At 42.3% G+C, this 15,362-nt stretch overlaps 1 protein-coding gene across 5 annotated transcripts in view; it reads right to left on the minus strand.

Moving 5' to 3' along the window:
- The window catches only part of hmgcll1 (3-hydroxymethyl-3-methylglutaryl-CoA lyase like 1), a 149,920-nt gene that overhangs the window by 105,494 nt on the left and 29,064 nt on the right, over positions 1–15,362 (minus strand). For all 5 annotated transcript variants that reach the window (XM_063071497.1, XM_063071480.1, XM_063071470.1 and 2 more), the window contains exons 4-5: positions 13,560–13,655; positions 3,716–3,864 (exon numbers count right to left, since the gene is read on the minus strand). In XM_063071497.1, the coding sequence (XP_062927567.1) occupies positions 3,716–3,864; positions 13,560–13,655 (245 nt within the window). The remainder of the gene's footprint in view (positions 1–3,715; positions 3,865–13,559; positions 13,656–15,362) is intronic.

Raw genomic sequence — 15,362 nt, forward strand, 5'->3', positions numbered from 1 at the left:
CTCCAGGGAAGGCGAATGCAATGTTGGCATTCATTTCTATAGGATATAAGAGCAGGGATATGATGTTGAGGCTTTATAAGGCACTCGTGAGACCAAACTTGGAGTACTGTGTGCAGTTTTGGGCTCCTTATTTTAGAAAGGATATACTGACATTGGAGAGGGTTCAGAAAAGATTCATGAGAATGATTCCAGGAATGAAAGGGTTACCATATGAGGAATGTCTGGTATCTCCTGGGTTGTATTCCCTGGAGTTCAGGAGAATGAGGGAGGATCTCATAGAAACATTCCGAATGTTAAAAGGCCTGAACATATTAGATATGGCAGCTATTTCCCATGGTAGGGGAGTCTAGGACAAGAGGGCATGACTTCAGGATTGAAGGACATTCATTTAGAACAGAGATGCCAAGAAACTACTTTAGTCAGAGGATTGTAAATCTGTAGAATTTGTTGCCTTGAGCAACTGTGGAGGCCAAGTCACTGGGTGCATTTAAGGCACACATAGATAGATTCTTGATTAGCCAGGGCATCAAAGGGTATGGGGAGAAGGCAGGGGAGTGGGGATGACTGGAAGAATTGTATCAGCCCATGATTGAATGGTGGAGCAGACTCAATGGGCCAAATGGCCTACTTCTGCTCCTATATCTTATGATCTTATGGTCTAACTTTAATTTTGAACTTTGAGTTTGGACAATTTGGGCTGATTTTCAGCTTTGTAGAACACATGGGTTTTGGTGTGTGGGAGAGATGGTTCAAAGCTATTAAAATATGAAGATTAGACACAAACCTTCAAATTTTGCACTAAAATTTACTGATTATGTTGCGTATAAGTATTCCTTTTGGAATAGACAGGGTACCAAATGTAAAACTCTCAGTCAGAGGGTGGCTGATATGAACATCAGACAAGAGATTCTTCAGATCCTAGAAATCCAGAGTAACACACACAAAATGCAGGAGGAACTCAGCAGGTCAAGGAACATCTAAGGAGATGAATAAACAGCTGATGTTTCAGGCCAAGACCCTTCATCAGGACTGGAACTTCTTCCCCCTTCCTTTCCAGACCTGATGAAGAGCTCAGCCTGAAACATCGACTGTTTATTCCTCTCCATACTGTAGATGCTACCTGACCTGCTGAGTTCCTCCAGCATTTTGTAAGAACTGCAGACATTAAAACTGCACTACAGAATCAAAATCAGAATCAGATTTACTGCCGCATGTCATGAAATTTGTTGTTTTGCAGCAGCAGTATGGTGCAATACATAAATAGTACAATTAATTATAATGAGAATGTATATAAACAATCACGAACTGCTATGCTGCCATGTGGCACCATAGTGGTGTAGTGGCTAGCACAATGCAATGTAGCTCAGGGCATCACAGTCCCGAGTTCAATTCTGGCACCACTGTCAGGAGTTTGTACATTCTCCCCATGACTGCATGGGTATCCATCGGGTGCTCCAGTTTAAAACGGAGGTGAGGAGGAATTTCTATAGTCAGAGGGTGGTGAATCTATGGATTTCACTGCCACAGGCGCCTGGGGATCCCAGGTTATTGGACACATTTAAGGTGGAGGTCGATAGGTTCTTGATTGCCTGGGCATGAAATGTTACAGGGAGAAGGCAGAAAAATGGAGTTGAGAGGGAAATGGATCAGCCAAGATGAAATAGTGGAGCTGACTCGATGGGCCGATTGGCCTAATTCTGCTCCTGTGTCTTAAGATCTTATAGTCTAAATTACAGGTTGAGTCAGTAATAACGAAGGCAAATGTAATGTTAATTTTGAGAAGACTGGAACAAAAAGCAGGATGTACTGCTGAAGCTTTATAAGGTGTTGGTCAAACTGCATCTGGAATATATTGAGCAGTTTCGGGCTACAGTTTTTGATTTGCTAATTTCTCAAGAATGGTCCCAAGCTTAGCATGTGAGGAGAATTTGAAGTACATGATGGAGTTCAGAACGGTGAAGTGGAATCTCATTGATACCTACCGGATACAGAAAAGCCTGGATAGAGTTGACTTGGAGAAGAGGCTTTTATTAATAAGAGGGTCTAGGACCAGAGGGCACAGTCTTAGAATAAAGGGTTGCCCCTTTAAAACTGAGGAGGATTTTTTTTTAGGCCGAGGGTGCTGAATCTGTGGAATTCATTGCAAGAGGACTGTGGAGGCCAAGTCATTGAGTGTATTTATGGTAGAGATTGATAGATCTTCATTGTTAAGGAAGCTAAGGATTACAGGGAAGAGGCAGGAGAATGGGGTTGAAAAAAAAATCAGCCATGATTGAATGGTGGAGCAAACTCGATTTTGAATGGCCTAATTGTGCTCGTATTGTCTATGGTCTTATGGTCCAAATCTTTGAACCTAAATGTCAAGTGACAGGAGAGCTGCCCAAGCCTGGTTGTACTGGGCGTTTATCCCCCTGCACTGGCGGACCATGCCCTCTATTTTATCACAGGCAAGGGTGTTTCAGACCATAGGTAGCCTGCTCTGGCGCTCCCCTGTCCAGCCATCTACAGCGTCATTACCACACTGTTACTGAATGTCACAGCAGTACCTTAACAGTGTCAATTCTAAAGCTCAAGTCCCAGAAGCAATTGTTCAAGGCCAAAATTTCTCACTTTGCTTTCTTGCTGTTTGCTCATCTTTGAACCACACTTATCTTTGTTTCCTTTAAGTGAATTATCAATACTCCAAAATTGTTAGAACTATCAATAGTCCATGATACAAAAGCCACAGAACATTGACCACAAGGCTCAAGGATAGCTTCTATCGCACTGTTATAAGACTATTGAAAAACACGATAGACTCTTGATCTTACAATCTACCTTATTATGACCTTGCACCTTAAAGTCTGCCTGCACTGCACTTTCCCTGTAACTCTGTAACACCTTATTCTCCATTCAGTTACCACTTTTTCCTTCTGCTACCTCAATGCAGATTGAAATGATCTGCATGGCTGCCGTGCAAAACAAATACACCAACCAGATAGATAAAACACAGAACAGTACAGCACAGCACAAGGCCATCAGCCCACTACGTTCCACCAACCATCTTATCTACTTCAAGATCAATCTGACCCTTCCCTCCCACCTAGCCCTCCATTTGCCCAAGAGTCTCTTAAATGTTCCTAATGTATCCATCTCTACCATCATTCCAACAGTACATTCCATGCACTCACCACTCTGTGTATAAAAACCTACCTCTGATATCCGTCAGAACTCTTGAACTCAATCCCCCCTCCCCAACCCCACCCCCAACAAATGGCCAACATTCCATACACCTTCTTAACCACTCTATCAAATTGCATGGCAACTTTCAGGGATTTATAGATCTGTGCCCCAAGATCCCTCTGTTCCTCCACACTCCAAGAATCTTGCCATTAACATTGTAATCTGCCTTCAAGTTCGATCTTCAAAACTGAATCGCTTAACATTTTTCCAGGTTAAACTCCATCTGCTTTGTCTCAGCCCAGCTCCTCATCTCATCAATGTTCCATTGTAACCTATTACAACCTTCTACACGATCCACCACACCTCCAACCATCATGTCATCTGTAAACTTACTAACCCACTCTTCCACTTCCTTATCCAAGTCACTTATAAAAATCACAAACAGCAGCAGAGTCAGAACAGGGTGTCAATAGACATGATGGGCTGAAGGGCCTATGTGACTCTATGACCCAATGACATACAGTTAATGCCAAAGAAAACATGATGTGCCTACCCTCGTACAGGAATGCTGCCTTTCTTTGCAGCTCCGATCACCTCCTCAAATCGCTGCATGCTTTCCTCAATGGAACAATTCATGTTCATTCGACTGAACGTTTCCGAGGCTGCTCCGAAGACAGCCACCTCTTTTGCCCCTGCTTCAATCTGAAATAAAACCATCATTGCCATTTCACCGAATAAGTTATGAGGAATACAAAGAAGTTTCAAGTTCCAGTTCATTCTCATTCAACCATACACATATAACCAAGTAACTACTGAATATCAATTTTTCAGCGTTAAAGTGCACTTATGTATTCACCTTGGTAATGCCTGTGCCTTTAAGAGAAAACCGTGATGTCATTTTGTATGGGTGGAGTAGCACGAAGAGATGCCACGTTCTAGAAAGGACAACGTTTGAACACTTTTCCCAGGATTGGTGAGGAAAGGTGAATAATATATGATAATATTCATGTAAATTAATTTATACTTGTTAGTAAATCTAGAATATTAGTAACTTGACGTGCTTTACATGTGGATGCTTTAGATTTTCACGAGTAAATTGATCAGCGCTGGATAGTGTGATTGCGAAGTTCCTTAATTGGCCTGCTAGGTTAGTTTTTTCAGTAATTCAACTACAAGGAAATAGAAACCATAGAAAAACTACAGCACAGAAACAAGCCATTTGGCCCTTCTTGGCTGTGCTGAACCATTTTCTGCCTAGTCCCACTGACCTGCACACGGACCATATCCCTCCATACACCTCCCATCCATGTATCTGTCCAATTTATTCTTAAATGTTAAAAAAGAACCCGCATTTACCACCTCGTCTGGCAGCTCATTCCATACTCCCACCACTCTCTGTGTGAAGAAGCCCCCCGCTAATGTTCCCTTTAAACTTTTCCCCCCTCACCCTTAACCCATGTCCTCTGGTTTTTTTCTCCCCTTGCCTCAGTGGAAAAAGCCTGCTTGCATTCACTCTATCTATACCCATCATAATTTTATATACCTCTATCAAATCTCCCCTCATTCTTCTACACTCCAGGGAATAAAGTCCTAACCTATTCAACCTTTCTCTGTAACTCAGTTTCTCAAGTCCCGGCAACATCCTTGTAAACCTTCTCTGCACTCTTTCAACCTTATTTATATCCTTCCTGTAATTTGGTGACCAAAACTGAACACAATACTCCAGATTCGGCCTCACCAATGCCTTATACAACCTCATCATAACATTCCAGCTCTTATACTCAATACTTTGTTTAATAAAGGCCAATGTACCAAAAGCTCTCTTTACGACCCTATCTACCTGTGACGCCACTTTTAGGGAATTTTGTATCTGTATTCCCAGATCCCTCTGTTCTACTGCACTCCTCAGTGCCTTACCATTAACCCTGTGTGTTCTACCTTGTATATTGTAAAAGTTTATTTGTCTTTCTTTATTGTTTCATGACCAAATATGAATGTAACAGAGTAATATGAATGCGTTAATCTCTGTTCACGTAGCGTGAGCGAGAACTCATTTCGAGGTCTAGCCAATATGTGTTTGGACGTTAAGCACGTGTGTGCCAAATGTAAGTAGTTGAGATGAGATGTATTTATTCATATTTTCAATGTTGTGTATAAAGTACAGGGTTGGTGGGATTCTAACATTCCCTGTATTGTTTTTTTTAGATTTGCCACTACCATATTGGTTTTGTATATTTTGTTTTAGTTATTTCCATACTGCATACGTAACAAGGATATGGTCTGAAGTTAAACTGAGATTGTAGTAGCAGGAACTGTTTTTTAAATTTATTTTCTCATTTTTATTTTGAAACCCTCTTTCTGCAGTAACATATCTAAAAGAGAAAAAGGAATTTAAGGCCCAAAAAAGTTGTTGTCCTGCGTGTGCATTTTTCCCCAGCTACACACATGTATAGAGCAAAATGAAGTATCATTCCTCTGGGGCCATGGTGCAAAACACAGTACATACTGTCACACATAGCACACAGCACAGTTGTTATGATGGCACATACAATCACAACCTAATGTCACATTTCCCTTCGTCACTCCTTGTATTTTTCACAAACAGAAGAGACCTGCTGAGTTCATCCATCATTTTGCGTTGCTTTGGATTTTTCAGAGGATTCTTTTCCTTCCATTCCTCGGTAAAGCAGCCAGTGTAATCAAAGACTCAACCTACCCCAGACATCCACTCTTCTCCCCTCTCCCATCAAGCAGAAGAAACAAAGGCCTGAAAACACACACCACCACACTGAAGGACAGCTTATAGATTGCTGTTTTAAGAATCTTTAAATAGTTCCTTCGTATGATAAGTAAGGCACTCGACCTCATTTTATTATGAACTTGCACCTAATTGTTTACCTGCAGGGCAATTTCTCTGTAGCTTTTATACTTTATTCTGCATTGTTATTCTTTTACCTTGCTCTGCCTCAATACACTGTGTAATGATCTGATCTGTATGAACAAGACAAGCTTTTCACTGTATGTTGGCACATTTGACAAGAATAAACCAATTCCAATTCCAGTTCCTCAATTGTATGACAAATTTATCACATCCATTACAATAAAATACACATTAGTCTGATAAGCAAATGTGGAGTATTATATTTATTTATTAAAATGAAGCATACTTCCAATCATAAAATTAATCACCTAATACTTTTACACATTTTTAAATCTTCCCCTATTAAATTCTTTGAAAAATGATTCTTTAATTATCTTTTTATGCCTCTAACAATCATCTTCTTATTCTTTTGCATTTAATTCTGTTCGCTTCATTGTAAGAATGACGTGGAGGTGTTGGAGAGGGTGCAGAAGAGGTTTACCAGGATGCTGCCTGGATTAGAGGGTAGGAGTGATTAGGAGACATTGAAGAAACTTGGGTTGTTTCCTCTGGAGAGGCAGGTGTGAGGGAGAGACCTGATAAAGGTTTATCAGGTTATGAGATGCATAAATAGATAGTTGGTATCTTTTTCCTGGGGATAAAATAACAAATACTAGAAGGCATTGTGCTTAATGACAGAGAGAAAAAGCTCAGAAGAGATGTGCATGGCAAGCTCTCACACAGACTATTGGGTGGGTGCCTGGAATGCACTGCCGGGGGTGGTGAGCAAGCCATTCAAGAGGCTCTTAGAAATGCACGTAAATGACCATAAGATATAGGAGCAGACTTACAGGCCATTTCATCATGGCTGATCCAATTTTCCTCTCAGCCTTAATCTCCTGCCTTTTCCCCATACCTCTTCCCTGACCAATCAAGAATCTATCAACCTCTGCCTTAAATATACATAAGGACTTGGTCCCAACAGCTGCTCTTGGCAAAGAATTCCACAGATTCACCACTCTCTAGCTAAAGAAATTCTTCCTCATCTCTGTTCTAAAACGACATTCCTCCATTCTGAGGTTGTGTGTTCTGGTATAGACTCTCGCACTATCGGAAACATCCTTTCCATACCTACTCTATCAAGGCCTTTTACAGTCGGTAGGTTTCAATGAGGACATCCCTCATTCTTCTGAATCCTAGTGAATACAGGCCCAGAGCCATCAAATGCTTTTCATATGACAAGCCATTCAATGCTGGAATCACTTTGTGAACTTCCTTTGAACTCTCTCCAATTTCAGCACAACTTTTCTGAGATAAGGGGCCCAAAAACTGCTCACAATACTCCAAGTGAGGCTTCACCAGTGCTTTATAAAGTCTCAACATTACATCCATGCTTTTATATTCTAGTCCTCTTGAAATGAATGCTAACATTGCACTTGCCTTCCTCACCACAGACTCAACCTGCAAATTAACCTTTAGGGAATCCTGCACAAGGACCCCCAAGCCCCTTTAGACCTCAGTTTTTTGTATTTTCTCTCCTTTTAGAAAAGTTAACTGTTCCTTTATTCTACCAAAGTGCGAGACCATACACTTCCTGACAGTGTATTCTATCTGCCATTTCTTTGCCCATTCTTCTAATCTGTCTGTCCCTCTGTAGCCTTACTTTCACAAAACTACTTGCCCCTCCACCTATCTTTGTATCATCTGCAAACTTTGCAACAAAGCCATCAGTCATCCAAATCATTGACATACTGTATAATGTAAAAAGTATCGTCCAACACAGACCCCTGTAGAACACCACTACTCATCTGCAGCCAAATAGAAAAGGCTCCCTTTATTCCCACTCCTTGCCTCCTGCCAATCAACCACTCCTACATCCATTCCAGCATTTTGTGTGTGTTGCTTGGAACCCCCTCCCAGTTTCACCTATCACCTTGTGTTTTTCTCTCCTCTCCCCCATCATTTTATTTTTCATCTTTTTTCTTCAGTCCTGACGAAGGGAATCCAGCATTTTACGTGTGTTGCTTGGTTTCCAGCATCTTCATATTTTGTCTTGTTCGTGCAAGTTCATCTACCTTATTCTGTATACTTCACGCATTCATATATAACCCCTTCAGTCATGAAGTCACCCTTTTCGATTTTGCCTGCATTTTACGTTCCAACTCACCCTGTTGATTGCAATTTTGCTCTATGGCCAGCCTCTCCTCACTACACATTGCTTCTGTTTGTAAACCAGCTACCTCATCTTCAGCACAATCATCCACCTTTCCTACAATACTTCTTGCTGTGAATTATAGGCAGCTCAGGACACTACGTGCACTATGCTCAAACTTTCCATTCCTAGCTTTGTCTGAGGACTTACCAACACCTGCTTCCACAACTTCTCCACTAGCTGTTCTAGTAATCTATTTCCCATTCCCCTGCAACTCTGATTTAAACCTCACTGTGCAGCATTAACAAACCTTCCCACTATGCTATCAGTCACCATCCAGTTCAGGTGTAAACCATCCCTTCTGGACAATAGGTCCCGCCTTCCCTGGAAGAGAGCCCAATGATCCAAAAATCTTATGCCCTCCCTCCTACACCAACTTCTTTGCCAAGTATTAAACTGTATAATCTTCCTAGTTCTGGCCTCACTAGCATGTGGCATGGGTAGCAATCCTGAGATCACAACCCTGGAGGTCCTGCCCTTTAACTTAGCACCTAACTCCCTGAACTCTCTATGCAGAACCTCATCACTCGTCCTATGTATGTTGTTGGTACCTACGTGGACCATGGCCTCTGGCTGTTCACCCTCGCACTTAAGAATGCTGAAGACTCGATCTTAGATATCCCAGACCTTGACATCGGGAAATTTCATTCTCCCCCATAGAACCTCCTGTCCATTCCTCTAACTAACAAATCACCCCGTCACCAGTGTGCCTCTTCTCCACCATCCCCCCTTCCCTTAAAAGTCACAGAGCTAGACTTAGTGCCAGAAACCTGGCCGCTATGACTTTCCTCTGTTAGGTCAATGCCCCCTCCCACAACAGTATCCAAAGTGTCCAACAGTATCCTGTTGTTGAGGGGAATGGCCACAGGGGTACACTGCCTCTGACTCCTTAACCCCTTTCCCCTTCCTGACTGTCACTCAGTTTCCTGTGTCCTGCACATTGGGTGCAACTACCTCTGCGTCTGTCCTATCTATCACCACTGCAGCCTCCCGAATGACCTGGAGTTCATCCAGTTGCAAATGTTCAAAAGAAGCAGTGTCAACCCAAAGTATTGAAGTAAACAATGCCTTTGTAACTATTGAAATTGTATTAAATCACCTACTGTTACCATTGATCTTAAGAGTATAAAATGTGATGTACTTTTGGGTTTCTGAGGCTCTACCAAGAGGGTCTCTTGATATGGTGAATGAAGTCTTCCATTTCACTTGCTTCAGTCTCTCTCTGGTGACAACCACAGAAACACTTGAAAAACAAATGCTATTAGAGAACTTTATAGCTTAACAATGCTTCAGAATCAGGTTTGTTATCACTACATATGCTGCCAAATTCTTTTGTGACAGCAGTAGAGTTCAAGACGTAAAAATAACTACAAATTACTATAAATTAATGAAGAGAATAGAAGCTGTACATAGATAGATAGATAGATCAAAGAAGTATTTCACTGTACTTTTACAAGCCTACATTTGTCCTGAAAAGCCTCTTTTCAGATTAATGAAGAAATTCCTCTTCATCTCCTTCTGGTAGTGCAGTAGTTAGCGTAACATTATAATGGCAGCAATTCCGCCACTGTCTGTAAGGAACTTGCACCTTCTTCCCGTGAAGGTGAGGGTTTCCTTCAGATGGCCCAGTTTCCTCTCACATTCCAAGGACACACGGTTTAATAATTTCCTTGGTCACATGGATATAACTGGAGGACATGGACTGGTTGGGCTGGAAGAGCCTGTTACTGTGCTGTAGCTCTAAATAAATAAATATCTCTCTTCACAAGGAACGTCCTTCTATTTGGACGCTGGAAGTTAAATTCCTTCCAGGCCCTTGGTTCAGGTGTGTAGGTTGTGGCCCTTCAAATAGTTACTCTTTTAAAGTGATGGTGCTCTCAGAGGCTTTTCACTGATCTCCAAGTGTGCCAGTATTCATCATACATAGAACACAGGACACAGGACTGAACAGCTCAGCGAAAGGCCCTTCAGCCCATGATGCTGTGCTAAGATAATTAATCTAGTAATTAAACACCTAGCTAAAGTCCCTCCTGCCTACACAATATCTACATCGCTCCATTTTCTGCACATTCACCACAAGACCATAAGACAAAGGATCAGAAGTTGGCCATTCGGCCCATCGAGTCTGCTCCACCATTTTATCATGTACTGATCCATTCTCCCATTTAGTCCCACTCCCCCGCCTTCTCACCATAACCTTTGATGCCCTGGCTACTCAGATACCTATCAATCTCTGCCTTAAAGACACCCAATGACTTGGCCTCCACTGCTGCCCATGGCAACAAATTCCGTAGATTCACCACCCTCTGACTTAAAAAATTTCTTCTCATTTCTGTTCTGAATGGGTACCCTTCAATCTTTAAGTCATGCCCTCTCGTACTAGACTCCCCCATCATGAGAAACAACTTTGCCACATCCACTCTGTCCATGCCTTTCAACATTCGAAATGTTTCTATGAGGTCTCCCCTCATTCTTCTAAACTCCAAGGAATACAGTCCAAGAGCGGACAAACGTTCCTCATATGTTAACCTTCTCATTCCCGGAATCATTCTAGTGAATCTTCTCTGTACCCTCTCCAACGTCAGCACATCCTTTCTTAAATAAGGAGACCAAAACTGCCCACAGTACTCCAAGTGAGGTCTCACCAGCGCCTTATAGAGCCTCAACATCACATCCCTGCTCCTATACTCTATTCCTCTAGAAATGAATGCCAACAATGCATTCGCCTTCTTCACTACCGACTCAACCTGGAGGTTAACCTTAAGGGTATCCTGTACGAGGACTCCCAAGTCCCCTCGCATCTCAGAACTTTGAATTCTTTCCCCATTTAAATAATAGTCTGCCCATTTATTTTTTCTGCCAAAGTGCATAACCATACACTTTCCAACATTGTACTTCATTTGCCACTTCTCTGCCCATTCTTCCAATCTGTCCAAGTCTCTCTGCAGATTCTCTGTTTCCTCAGCACTACCGGCCCCGCCACCTATCTTCGTATCATCAGCAAACTTAGCCACAAAGCCACCTATTCCATAATCCAAATCGTTGATGTACAACGTAAAAAGAAGCGGCCCCAACACGGACCCCTGTAGAACACCACTGGTAACCGGCAGCCAACCAGAATAGGATCTCTTTATTCCCACTCTCTGTTTCCTGCCAATCAGCCAACGCTCTATCTACCTATGTAACTTTCCTGTAATTCCATGGGCTCTTATCTTGTTAAGTAGCCTCATGTGTGGCACCTTGTCAAAGGCCTTCTGAAAATCCAAATATACAACATCCACTGCATCTCCCTTGTCTAGCCTACTGGTAATTTCCTCAAAAAATTGTAATAGGTTTGTCAGGCAGAATTTTCCTTTAAGGAATCCATGCTGAGTTCTGCCTATCTTGTCATATGCCTCCAGGTACTCTGTAACCTCATCCTTGACAATCGACTCCAACAACTTCCCAGCCACCGATGTCAAGCTAACCGGTCTATAATTTCCTTTTTGCTTCCTTGCCCCCTTCTTAAATAGCGGAGTGACATTTGCAATCTTCCAGTCCTCCGGAACCATGCCAGAATCTATCGACTTTTGAAAGATCATCGCTAATGCCTCCGCAATCTCCACAGCTACTTCCTTCAGAACACGAGGGTGCATTCCATCTGGTCCGGGAGATTTATCTACCTTTAGACTATTCAGCTTCCTGAGTACTTTCTCTGTCGTAATTGTGACTGCACACACTTCTCTTCCCTGCCACCCTTGAGTGTCCGGTATACTGCTGATGTCTTCCTCAGTGAAGACTGATGCAAAATACTCATTCAGTTCCTCTGCCATCTCCTTATCTCCCATTACAATTTCTCCAGCATCATTTTCTATCGGTCCAATATCTACTCTCACCTGTCTTTTACTCTTTATATACTTGAAATCTTTTAGTATCTTGTTTGATATTATTTGCTAGCTCCCTTTCATAGTTAATCTTTTCCCTCTTAATGACCTTCTTAGTTTCCTTTGGTAAGGTTTTAAAAACTTCCCAATCCTCTGTCTTCCCACTAATTTTTGCTTCCTTGTATGCCCTCTCCTTGCTTTAACTTTGGCTTTGACTTCTCTTGTCAACCACGGTTGCATCCTTTTTCCACTCAAAAATTTCTTCTTTTTGGGAATATATCTGTCTTGCACCTTCCTCACTTCTCGCATAAATTCCAGCCACTGCTGCTCTGCTGTCTTTCCCGCCAGTGTCCCTTTCCAGTCAACTTTGGCCAGTTCCTCTCTCATGCCACAGTAATTTCCTTTACTCCACTGAAATACCAACACATCAGATTCGGCTTCTCTTTTTCAAATTTCACAGGGAACTCAATCATGTTATGATCACTGTCTCCTAAGGGTTCCTTCACCTCAATCTCTCCAATCCCCTCTGGTTCATTACACAATACCCAATCCAGTACAGCCGATGCCCTAGTGGGCTCAACAACAAGCTGTTCTAAAAAGCCATCTCGCAGACATTCTACAAATTCTCTCTCTCGAGATCCAGTGCCGACCTGATTTTCCCAATCCACTGGCATGTTAAAATCCCCCACAATTATCATAATGCTGCTCTTCTGACAAGCCTTTTCTACTTCCTGTTGTAATTTGTAGTCCACATCACTGCAGCTGTTTGGAGGCCTATTCACGTGCCTATTTAAGAGCCTCCTGAAACCTCTATGGTATTTGCCTTCACCAACACCCTTGGCACCATATTCCAAGCATGAGGAAATCTGCAGATGCTGGAATTTCAAGCAACACACATAAAAGTTGCTGGTGAACACAGCAGGCCAGGCAGCATCTCTTACTAGCTGTTCTTTCATTTAGTCCTGACGAAGGGTCTCGGACCAAAACGTCGACTGTCCCTCTTGCTAGAGATGCTGCCTGGCCCGCTGTGTTCACCAGCAACTTTTATGTGTGCTGCTTGTTATCCAAGCATCCACCACCTTCTGTGTAAAATTACTTGAAATTCCTTTGAAACTTCACTCTCCCATCTTAAAAGCTTAGCTGTCTAGTATTGGACAGTAGGTCTGTGGGAGAAAGATACTGGCTCTCTACTCTATCTGTGCCTCTCATAACCTTTTAAATTCCTATCAGGTCTCCCCTCATCCTCCGCTGCTCCAGAGAAAGAAACACAAGTTTGCCCAGTCTCTCCTTATTGTACAGGTCCTCTAATCCAGTAAACCACAACAAAGATAATTTTCATTGACTTCCCTCGGAACCACTGAGCAGTTAGGTCTACATCCACTCAGCTTTAGAAACAGCAAATAATATTCTGTTACGTTCAGAGCTTTTATAAAGTAATAAGATCAATATAAGATATACTTACAGCAGCCTGAAACCCATGGAGATTTGGAGTTAAGACAGGGTAGGATACTTGTGGGGACCTCTTTATTCCTTGCATTACTTCTGTGTGATCTGCCATCTGACAAAAACAAGTGTGAAAATAGAGCAATCATACATTTAATCTCCTCATAAATATTCAGTGATATATCAAGGTTGCAAATAAATAAACATTACAACACATTAAATGTGGCCTGCTTAAATTTGACATAACAAACCTTAAAATCCAAAACACAAGAAATTCTGCAGAATCTTAAGAAATCTTGAACAACATTCACACAAAGCTGAAGGAACTCAGTGGTGTTGTGTTTTTGATATTCCAGCAATATTTGAGTAGTATAGTAACTATATTGTTTGATCAAGCATCCTTTGCTTGTTCCTATAATTCATTATGGGTTATATGAAAGAAGTACGTGAAAGGCACACGTCATTAAGCCACCACGTTATATGTGAGCACGTTCCTAAAGAAAAGAAGCTAAGTACGTGAATATCACCAGCCCCTGTGTTTTTCTTTCAGCAGGTCGAGCAGCTTGCCATGCACTGTACTGGGTGTCACCATGTTCAGAAGTTGTCAAGAGCAGTGCCTCTCCATCCCTGGGAACGGCTTGCATTGCCCTGGCAGAGGATAGCGCTGCATCATTCATGGGCACATATTTCTTGGTAGTAGTGGATGCAGCTACCAAGTGGACAGAAGTGTTCCCAACAGCCTCCATTACAGCCTCGCAAACAGTTGATGTGTTGAGAAGCTACTTGTCCAGGGCTGGTGTTGCAGAACACTTAGCCAGTGACAGTGGACCACAATTTAAGGAACAGTTTCAGTCATTCCTGAAGATGAATGGAATAAAACATATTACATCTGCACCATACCACGCAGTTACAAATAGCTTAGAGAAAAGGTTTGTCCAGACGCTAAGGAAAACACTGCGAGCAATGTCAGCTGAACACACTGCACTGACGCGGAGTCAGAAACTCACCAGTTTCCTCCTTGTATATAACAATGCAGCACACTCCACAACAAACAATTCACCAGTTATGCTGTTCCCAGGTCATCCCTAGTGCTCACGCTTGGATCTCCTCAAACCCAATCTCAGAAGGTGTGTGAAGGACAAACTGCTGAGACAAATAGGGAGGTTCGATGTTTCGCTCCTGAAAGCAGTCCCACAGAGATGATCCAGGTGATTACTTGGAAAGTTTAAGGACAGAACTGGATCACTCTATTACACAGTGGAGGTGGTGCCTGATGAGCCAGGCTTCATTTCGAGATTAGCTCAATACCTTCTATGCTTGTTTTAACCATCAAAACATGGTGAACCATTACAAACTATCACAGCCCCTTGATGACCCTGTGATAGCTGTCTCTGAGGCTGATGTGAGAGCATTCTTCAGGAGGCTAAACTCTTGGAAAGCATCCAGCCCAGATGGGACACCTGCCTGAGTAGTAAATAAATGGTGCTGATCTACTAGCTGGTAAGTTCACTGAGATCTTTAACCTCGCGTTTTGGCAGTCTGAGGTACCCACCTGCTTCAAGCAGACTTCAATTATACTGGTGCCTAAGCAGAACGTGGTAACCTGCCGAAATGGCTATCATCCAGGAGTACTTACAGCCAGAGTTTTGATAGGTCAGTGATGAAACATATAAACTCCTGTCTGAGAAGCAACTTGAGTCTGCTCCAATTTTCCTACTGCCACAAGTTCACAGCAGAAGCCATTTCACCGGTTCTTCACTCCACCCAGGGTTCACTCAACCCTAGAACATCTGAACAGCAAAGATGCATACATCAGGATGCT

Source organism: Mobula hypostoma, chromosome 2, assembly GCF_963921235.1.
Source record: "Mobula hypostoma chromosome 2, sMobHyp1.1, whole genome shotgun sequence".
NCBI classification, from domain to species: domain Eukaryota; kingdom Metazoa; phylum Chordata; class Chondrichthyes; order Myliobatiformes; family Myliobatidae; genus Mobula; species Mobula hypostoma.